The sequence below is a fragment of the Coptis chinensis genome, chromosome 5 (genome assembly GCF_015680905.1).
Source record: "Coptis chinensis isolate HL-2020 chromosome 5, ASM1568090v1, whole genome shotgun sequence".
Lineage (NCBI taxonomy): Eukaryota > Viridiplantae > Streptophyta > Magnoliopsida > Ranunculales > Ranunculaceae > Coptis > Coptis chinensis.
In genome coordinates, this window is record NC_141460.1 from 91,667,264 (window position 1) to 91,677,063 (window position 9,800).

The 9,800-nt window shown below is 32.8% G+C and overlaps 1 protein-coding gene and 1 long non-coding RNA gene across 7 annotated transcripts; one reads left to right on the forward strand and one right to left on the reverse strand.

Moving 5' to 3' along the window:
• Nucleotides 1-2,602: 2,602 nt before the first annotated feature.
• Nucleotides 2,603-3,401, forward strand: LOC147500048 (uncharacterized). 2 transcript variants are annotated; one of them, XR_015194585.1, is made up of 3 exons: nucleotides 2,603-2,689; nucleotides 2,765-2,813; nucleotides 2,927-3,401. It is a non-coding gene; the product is annotated as an uncharacterized LOC147500048 (long non-coding RNA). The 2 variants fall into 2 exon arrangements; XR_015194586.1 differs by having other exon boundaries at nucleotides 3,014-3,401.
• Nucleotides 3,402-4,688: 1,287 nt separating this feature from the next.
• NRPB12 (DNA directed RNA polymerase, 7 kDa subunit) lies at nucleotides 4,689-6,606 on the reverse strand. 5 transcript variants are annotated; one of them, XM_086561761.1, is made up of 5 exons: nucleotides 6,384-6,606; nucleotides 6,203-6,214; nucleotides 5,997-6,072; nucleotides 5,824-5,916; nucleotides 4,689-4,969 (listed from the first exon to the last, which is right to left on the reverse strand). In XM_086561761.1, exons 3-5 carry the CDS (start codon nucleotides 6,034-6,036, stop codon nucleotides 4,947-4,949), a joined length of 156 nt encoding a protein of 51 aa, XP_086417887.1. In that variant the 5' UTR covers nucleotides 6,037-6,072; nucleotides 6,203-6,214; nucleotides 6,384-6,606; the 3' UTR covers nucleotides 4,689-4,946. The 5 variants fall into 5 exon arrangements, with proteins under 5 accessions (XP_086417887.1, XP_086417885.1, XP_086417886.1 ...); XM_086561759.1 differs by having other exon boundaries at nucleotides 6,199-6,214; nucleotides 6,384-6,605; XM_086561760.1 differs by lacking the exon at nucleotides 6,203-6,214 and having other exon boundaries at nucleotides 6,384-6,605.
• Between the last annotated feature and the right edge of the window lie 3,194 nt (nucleotides 6,607-9,800).

Consider the following 9,800-nt stretch of genomic DNA (forward strand, 5'->3'; position numbering starts at 1 on the left):
ACATCAGAAAAAAAAAAAATATCCCCATATTTGTAATATATGACTTCTACAAATATTCAGTCATGTGCATTTTATTATGTCATTATAGTTTCATGTGTAGTTTGTTGCTTCATGTGCTAAGGAAATCTGCAAATTATGTATCACTCCTAATTTTACTCAACTTTTAAATTTCCGAGTGCATAAGGAATGTTTGAAAAACTATAACTGTTTTGGGTCAATGTTGGGAGCTTTTGTTCTAGGCCTTACGATATTGAGAAAATGAATTCTCGGTCTCCTTCCCAACCATGTTAGAACCCCAAGTGGGTATTGAGTACACCCTTTAGTTTGAGCATATCATAGAGACAGGTAAGACGTGCTTTGGTAGTGAACAATTTGTGTGAGTTAGAGACTACTCATGCATCTATACACAGATGTAATAGGAAATAAGGCATGCCATATATAGGCCCATTTACATAAAAGTAGCAAGATAGATCATGTAGATAAAGCTGAGAAAGGGAATGAACTAATGCTTACCCCTTTGCCACGCGTCCGTCACATCTTAATGGTGTGTGGTGGGTTTAAGCCCATGTTTCCAAGTTAACTTAGTTAGGGCTTTCAGACCCAATTCAGGGTTGTCATTTTCCATCTTAAAAAAAAAAAAAAAAAGAAAAGAAAAGAAGCTGGTGTTTCTGCAGGTTAATTTAATGTCATGAATATACTATGAAAGATAGCCAAATTATTATTATTATTTTTTTTTATCAGTAAAATTCATTTAATTTGTATATATACTAATGATAAAAAAATATTGCAATTTTTGAAAGGTAGACAATTTGAAAGGCAATGCAAGTAGCGTGAAATTGAAAGTTGACAAAAATGATAATCTCACTAAACTTGAGTTGTTGCAGGTCTTCCCCGAGATCTTGCTTTTCATACAATAAGTGAAAACTGCAAACCGTAAGGGATCTTTGTGGTAGTACTTAGTAGTGTCAAAGCTATTGTAATCAATTCGAGTATTTTGAAAAATGAATTTAAAGGCTACTTATTATTTGTTACTGCTAGCTCCTTGGATATGTAAGTCCCTGGATGGCAAGACCTTTAGTTAAATGATACCAAGATTCTGCTCTTAGTACGTTGCTGCTTATATGTCACAGGTTTTGGGAGCAGCAGCCATGGGCATTAACTCATAAAAAGATACAAGGTAACTTGAAAGACGATGTTGCATCACCCGGGGGTACCATCATTTCTGGGATTCGTGAGTTGGAAAATGGTGGATTCCATTAGATTCAATGAATGCATAATTAATGCTGCCACTAGCAGCCTTATTTTATCAAAGGTAATAAAATGTTTTAGAATCCCTAAATGTTGATATTAGTGCTTTCTTTTCTCTTAGGTATTTTTTTATATTAGATTGTTTTTTTTTAAAGATTAGATGTGAATTCTGTAATATTGGTCCCCATCCATGTTCTTACACACATTGAGTGAGATATATACCAAATCCACGCCATCATTTTGAATTGTCCGTCACCATAAATACATTTAATTAGTAATTAAGACATTATAAAAATGAAAATACTATAGAGAGAGAGAGAGTGTGTACGAAGGGAAGGAAACCAATGCCTACCTTTATATATCGTAAACCCAAAAATGTGCATAGACTAAGTGTTCATCTTTTGCGGGATGAAATGAGTTATGAACCAGGAACTGCCGCTAATAGCCTAATGAGCATAGTTTTGGACATAGCAGATTATATATGTAGCAATACTTATAGTTTCTTATATATGCTAGGGATGCATGGTTTCTATGGTTATAACTGAGTTTAGGCATATTTGTTGTTTTATTTAAAATAATTAATTGAACGACTGTTTTTTAAAATAATAACTATTTAATGATGTTTTTTTGTCTGGTTACTTTGCATCATCAGTCTGTCGCAGGAGTCAATAACAGAATAGCATTAATCACATAATATCGAATAGTATACAATAAAGGTCTTTGTGTTCTAATGTTGTGGTTATTAGGAATTTTAATGGAGATGAGATGGTTAGAGCTATCAATCGGCATAGTGTCACACACTTGTCAACTCTCCCGCCATTATTGATGGCTTTGATAAGTATAAAGACTCTAGAGAGGTGTGATTTGGGGACTTAGAAACAAATTTGAACTGGTGCAACTCCTTTGCGTATGAAGATTATACATTACTTCCTTTAGAGTTTTCCTGGTGTTGATTTCATTTAGGTGAAGTGAAGCATTATTTGTCAATTACTTAAGTATTATTTAAGTTTGGCTTAATTGAACTTCCTTTCCTGGATTTGTAATTTGTAATTTGTTGTTATAATGTAGAGCTGATCTTTTTTTACTTCTATGCTATGTTAATTAGGCAGCATAAAAAGGGTTAGAGTTGCTTGCTTTGTAGAGCACCATAAATCTCATATTTAATTGTGCTTGCTTTGTGCGTAGACCTAAGTGATATTCCTTATTATTGGTACCTTGCTTTCAATAACATTATCATCAGACAACTTATTTGATTCAAGTTGTTCATTTTTGTGTAGTTTTTCTGTTTGGTTGATGTGGATTATTACTTTTTTGAATTGCATTTTTGTATGTGAGTCCTAACATTGCATTGCATTTTTGCTCAGAGCTTTTAACATGGCATTGCTGCTCAAAATGGTGGTTCCCTTGCATAGGAGATAGTCCCAGTAAGAACTCAATTATGGTAACAGATTTCACCGTTTGTATAAAACTTATATTATTTATCAACTTCTAAGACGATTCGGGTTGAATTTCCTAGGGGAGCTAGGGGCTCCATATTTGTTGATACGGATGAAGGTGTAAACAAGGTAAAATGAATTGATTACTATCAAATACTTTTCCTATACATTTGTCTCTTCTTATGAGGCGCTTTATCTGTAGCTGGGAAGAGTATAATTTTTGAGATCATGCAAAACAACAGGGCAATAATACTGACATTGACATGACAACTAAAACAATTCGGAGTTCTGTTCCTAATGGGAATCAAAATGCTTCTTTGCAATACCAGGAGGTTGTGTTGAATGTACCTTTTGATACTCTACATTCAAATTCACTGGCAAAAAATCACTGATGGAACTCAAGTTATAGATTGATGTCTTCTATACATTGAGGTAACAGGTGATAGCAATGGAGTTACTACATCTGTTGGGAGCAAACACTTTTTTTTCGGAGGTTCAAATTGTTGAAGTTCATTGCTCGGAAGATAACAATCTGAAAATTGGAGCTGATGGTGTGCATGTTAGAGTTATTCAAGTGAAACATTTAGAAAAACAAGCTTTATATGTTGGTGCTTTTAACTTAATTACTCTGTTTTACTAATATAATTTAATTAATTGTGTAGTGTTATACTTTTTGTGTGTAACATATATTGATGTCTTTCTAAACTAAGACCGGTTCAATTTGATGCACAGAGAGTGTGCACTATGCTAGTATAGTTAATTGAATTAGATGAAGCGACCACAATCTCTTGCTGTATTAATTTTTTAATATATATTATAATATTAATCTTATGCTATACTTCTATTAGCTTAGGTGGCATATTTTCGTACTACCATCAGTTTTCTTTTGTTCTCTATTTTTCCTACACAAAGTTGACAACATCAATATAATGTATCTCTATGGAAGTATCGAGTTCGGACATCGCAGCAGTGACAAGATCACAAAATTATTTAGTATCTTGTATAGATATACCAAAAGGACAGTGTTGTAGTCTCAACTCTCAATGAAGCAATATCCCCCTACCTTATTATATTGTTTTAACTGGCATAGATTTCTGGTAATAATACAAGTTAATCCTATTTTAAGGCTAAAATCTACCGGCTTGAGATGATGTATACATCTCGCCCATAAATGTTTTGCGACTGAAGAAGTGCTCATTTTTAATGGCATATTTCGGTGAATCAAAACTTAAATGTTTTGCGACCGTATGTAGAAAAAGGAAAAGGTCTTGTAAATGTTTTAGTGTAAAAAGGAAAATCGTTTGTGTATCGTTTGACGCTTATAATAAACAAGAAAAATGTTAATGTGGTAATTTTCAACTAATTTTTCGAATGGCAACTGTTAACACTACAGTTCTTCAGCCAACAATTCTAAAATCCGACTCTTTCTTCAGTTTCTTGTTCAGATTGTATTTTCACTTATATGAATAATCCAACCATATTATTCACCCTTTTAAATATGACTTTCCCTTAAGCCAGTTATCTTAAGGCGTTATTGTAGCATGCTTTACAGAGATTGGAGAAAGTCAAAACTCAAAAGGTATTGGCTTTTCAAAGAGTTCATATTATTTCGTCTTCCTCCCCCTAGACATCATCCAAATCCGCACTGCAAATTGCTATTTGGCAACGTACGACTGTCTACTTAGCATAACTTAAAAGTCTTTTCCAGTTGAGAAGCTGTACCATTACCAACAGAAATTCAAGAAAATGGTTTTTATATTGCAAAAACAAACACACGGTTTCAGCAAAAAAAATAAAAAATAAACACCGTATACAGATCAAAGCAAAAGAAAATGGTTGTCTGATGTCGACAAATACAACAACTTTGGCACTGACATGGTGACACACCTATGGGAAATTTGAAATAACTGGTAAATAAAGCTTTTACAAACTCATAGTGTTGTCGGCAAAAGCAGTCGTGGTAACAAACAGGCATTACGATCCTAATGCACTAGAAACAGGAAATTTAAGAATGTGTCTATCTTAGTAGATGAAACTGTCTAGCTTAAGTTATTCAGATTGTCTGACATTCAAACTTCAAAATACAAACACAAGCAAGCATTGTGAATGCCATATGGCCTGTCTTAGAACACAGTAGTACCAAAATACACGCTATTTTTCTTTCTATTAGAAACACTTCAGAGGACTACGTAGACGTTTAGATAATCACGAACTTCACATGGCTCGATCATCTCAACAAGCTGAAATGTCCAGCTCTCTTCTTTAGCGTGCCTCATACTGAACAACTGCGACAACACACAAAATAATTTAGATGATATGCAGAAAGGTTATGCTTGGTATAAAGTAGGCAGCATGGAAGCGGCTTCAGTAATAGGAGGACTAAGGCTGGTACATGAACATAACATACAAACCAATAGTCCAGTGGCAGAGACAACAGATGAAAACATGCCACCATTTTGAAGTGTTTTCTAGTGGTCTTAGATTATGCTCAAAATGAAGTAAAAGAATATGGGCGTACTCGTATTGCAACTACTTAGCACGTTAGCACAGACAAGATACATCTTGTATGGCCCCCTTTTCCTCAGTGAAAGACCCTATACTATCATTAAACACTATATATTGCCTATAATGCATCAAAAGAAAAGTATAACAATGGGTAAAAACAATATCTATATCTAGAGTCCTACCCTATCCTACCCCCAGGAACAGAACAATTTTTTTTTTTAAATAAATAGATTAATCATTAAAGGGACTAATTTTAACCGATGAGGTGATTAGCCCTTCCATATATCAAACATTCTCCGAATCATTGTTAAAAAAATATCGTCTATTTCATTGTCTCGATAATCCACTTTGAATCGCAAAAAAATGGTCAGAGGTTTGATGGACTGAAGATTTTTTACATTTCCCCTTTCTGCCGAGTTTAGTGAGAAACTGGAAACATCAGATACAATCATAAAAAAGTAACAAAATGAAGCAGATTTTGATTCGTCTGAAGTAAATCCAACAATTTACCACAAAGTAGACAACACACAACAAGCACAGATAAAACATTGGACAAGGAAAAATTGTTGATTCACACATACAGTAATAATCGAACAGTTCAAATCGAAAGAAACAAGGAATTAAAATTACTTACTTCTGCGAGTTCGCTTCTTGTACAAGATGCGGTAACCACACTCTCGGCATTGAATCACATCCCCAGGCTTAAGAGTGTTCTCAGCTCCGCAATCTAAGCATTCAAAACAATATGCATCAGACATTGACAAAACAACCATTTTCTGAAGAAATAGAGAGAGAGAGGTTTATTACCTCCACAAATGTAGCTAACTGGTTCGGGTTGTGGATCCATTGATGAGAATCAGCAAGTTTGGGTATATAACTTCACCTGGAGACAGTAATCTAACTTAAATCAAGAAATCAAGAAAAAAGATACTAACTTATAAACCTCTAATAACTAAGTTCCCAATTAAAGAATTTATTTTAAATTGATGAGTTAAGATGGTAGACTTACTTGCCTTCAACTCAATCTTGACCAAAAATGAAATCCAAACAACCCAACATTCAAAAGTGAACAGTACATGCATGAGTGTTTCAGAATTTCATTAAACAAGAACATTCCAGTTGTAGTAGATTAACAATGAAATAACAATTCGATTGGTCTCATAAAATTAATAAGAAGAAGAAAAAAAATCCTACCTTAGAGGTAGAGTTTGCAGTTGTCAGAGATGAGAAGAGAAGAAGAAGGAGGACACAAAACCTTACCTTTTCATGTTTTGAGGTTGGAGCTAGGGTTTTGGAGTTTTTGAGGTTTTGTCTGTGTGAAGGAAAGACGGACAAGGTTATATTGGGTATTTTATTGGCTCTGATTTTGATACCAACTACAGTTGACTATTTTACTAGATAACCTTTACCAGTATGAGGGTTGTGGTTGGGTGATACAGAAAATTAAGCTAGATCGAGGAGTCAGTTATATATGTTTAGTAGTCCCTTAGACTTTCAGGAGTTTGACTATTTTGTTTAGACCAGAATATAGAAGTGACATCATCAGTTCCCAACTTTATATCCTCACTCGGAAACAACCAGAACCGACTAACTACCCAAAAACGTATTGGTTCATGCACGCAAAACCAAAAGTTGAATTTCACACAAAAAATGAAAATGAATAAAAAATTTGAGATATGAAAAGTTATTCATTTTAGGCAACTAAATTCTCAAGAAAATTAAGTTTGTTAGAGATAAACAAATGAAAAAGACGCCAATTGCGAAACGTGATCAAAGATATGTAATATATTTATTTCCAATTTTAACAAAGATTAATATTATCATATATAGAAATTCATTAAGTAGTGAATTCAATGCCTCAGTATAGCATTTTCCATTAAATTCTCATTTATTTTCAAAATTTTAATTCATATTTTCGAAAACATTTTTGAGCATATGGTAGATGTTTCTCGCTCTCACTTTCCTTACTTATAAATATTTTATTTGATTGGTTAATATTAACTGTCATCGCCAAAAAAGAGAACTTAATTGTTTACAAGCATTGCTTACTTTGTAATTAGTAAATAAATTTTACAATTTTTTTTAGGAATGAAATCCCTTCATTGGTCATACATTTTAAAATGCAAATTTATTTTGTATTTCATTTTAGTCGTGCAAATGGAAAAAACTCTGACTCAGATTTTGCAAATGATCCAAAACATAAAGTTCAAAAGGAGATTCCAAAACCAATAGAAGAAGATACGGAAAGTAGCTCATTTGGAGAATATTGATGCAATCTCAAGGGACTATACTACTTAATCAATGGGATCCGGGACAAAATCAATGAGCACCACTTGTACTTATTTAGAGACATCTTTTGGGAGTTTCTTCATGTTGTTTTATGAAAAAAGATTCGATCGATAGGGACTCTATCGTGACCAAAACAACAAGCAACATAATTTTTGTTATAGGAACATACTCTTATGAGGAAGATGCCTTCAGAATTGGTGACAAACTCTTGAAACTATACGAGAAAAATATTACATTTACGTTTGGGCTCCCTCTACGAGGAAAAATGGTACAAACTTTCCCTAGGAGCACATACAAAGTGCCAAAGAGTGATTTCTATTTGAGGAATTTTGATGGGGAAAGAGTTACATAAATTTGTTGTGGTGGATGCAATAAAGAACTTATTAATTAGACGCGATATTTACATATTTGGAGATTTTGTAAAACTAGTAATTATAATGAGTATTGAGTGGAGAAATATTTGGGAAATTATGATTATAAATCATGGCATTAATGCCTAATGACATTGAAATTGTACTTTATTTATTTATTTATTATGTAATTATAATGAGTATTAGAAGGTAGACCCGTACATACGCACTGACTCTTTTGAAAACTTGCTCAAGAATCATAACTATATATACCTATATAATTTTTATGATAAATCGTTATTTATATTTTCGTTGCTAATCTATTTTAATTTCCTAATAAAGTGTTTTAATCGAGTCTTAAAAACCCATTTTAATTCCTCGACAAATTGTTTTAAATAAGTTTTAAAACCCCGTTTTTTAATTGGAAAAGGGATCCTGTTTTAATTTAGAAGTGTAATTATCGTTTTTAATAGGATAAAGATTCTCGTTTTAATTATAAGTGTTAGATTTTTCTTTTTCAATAGAGGAGAAATTCCTATTATAATAGGAAAATGATTCACATTTTAATTAGAAGTGTTAGAATTTTATTTTCTTTTGAAAACTTGCTTAACAATTATAACTATACACATCAATTTTCTAACAAATCGTGATTCTTATTTTCTTCGCTAACGTTTTAATTTCATAACAAATTGTTTTAATTAGGTTTTAAAAACCTATTTTTTAATTGGGAGAGAGACCCAGTTTTAATAGTTGACTTAATTATATATGTTAGATTTTTCATTTTCAATAAGAGAAGAATTTCCGTTTTAACAGGAGAAAGATTCCCATTTTAGTTAGAAGTGCTAGATTTTTTTTTTTTTTTTTTTTTCTAATAGAAGAGGAATTCCCATTTCAATAGGAGATGATGATGTAAAATTTTAATAGAGCTAAAAAAATACCCTTTGTGGGAGCTTTGATATTACAATAATTCTAGGGCGACATTATTTTTTGCTTGGTTTAGTGACATGGATGATGTGGCAAGCTATTTCTGATTCTTTAACCTCTTTCCCACATGACAAAAAAATTAAAAAACCGAAAATAGCCCCCAATCCCTTCCTTTGTAATTGTAGGTATTAGGTAACATTGACTCCCAACTCTCCTTCTCTCTTCCACTGGTGAACACTGAACAAGACCAATTTTTGTTTTTTTTTTTTTAAAAAGAGAGAGGATCTTTACGTTATAATTTTTTGTATCTTTACGTTCTGATTGGAGACAAAATCTCTTTATAAGTGCAAAACTTGTGAAAACCCTTTTTCATTAATAAAATTTTGGAACAATCTTTTCTAGCAAACCCAGTTCTCAAATAAAATTTTCTTATAATTTTATGTTCTTTAGTTTCAATTTACAGGGTCTAAAGGTATAAAACATTATTGCAAAAATTAACAGGTGTACTCTCACATATGGGCCACTAATAAGGCAAGGGTGCGTGTGTATTGCTCCAAGATGTACTGCAGAATCAAGGTACGAGATGACTGGGCACCCATACATCTCGGCGCACTCTAGAAGCTCTAAAACATTATTAGATGAGAAATTGGAAATAAGAAGGGTAGTAGAGTAATTTTGTTTTCTTTGTTTGAGTAGTGGATTTGAGAGAGTAGTAGAAAATTGCCAGACACGTCAGTCAGTCACTAAACCGGGCCAAAATGCCTGTCTCCGTAGAATTACTCTTAATATTAAGATATCGAGCCCGTTATATGAACTCCACCTTAGATGAACTCCAAATGAACTCCACTACCAAAAGTGGATTTATAAGATGAATTGAGGCGTGATTTTTGGTGAAGATAGTCTTCTCATAATAGAGAATCTTCTTATAAAAAATCAGCCCAAATGAATATGTTTAATCTTGTCAAAAGTTGTTTTGAAATTTGAAAAATCTGGACCGTTGGATAATTTTATAGCACTATAAGCAAATTTTGATACGTCTAGACATTTT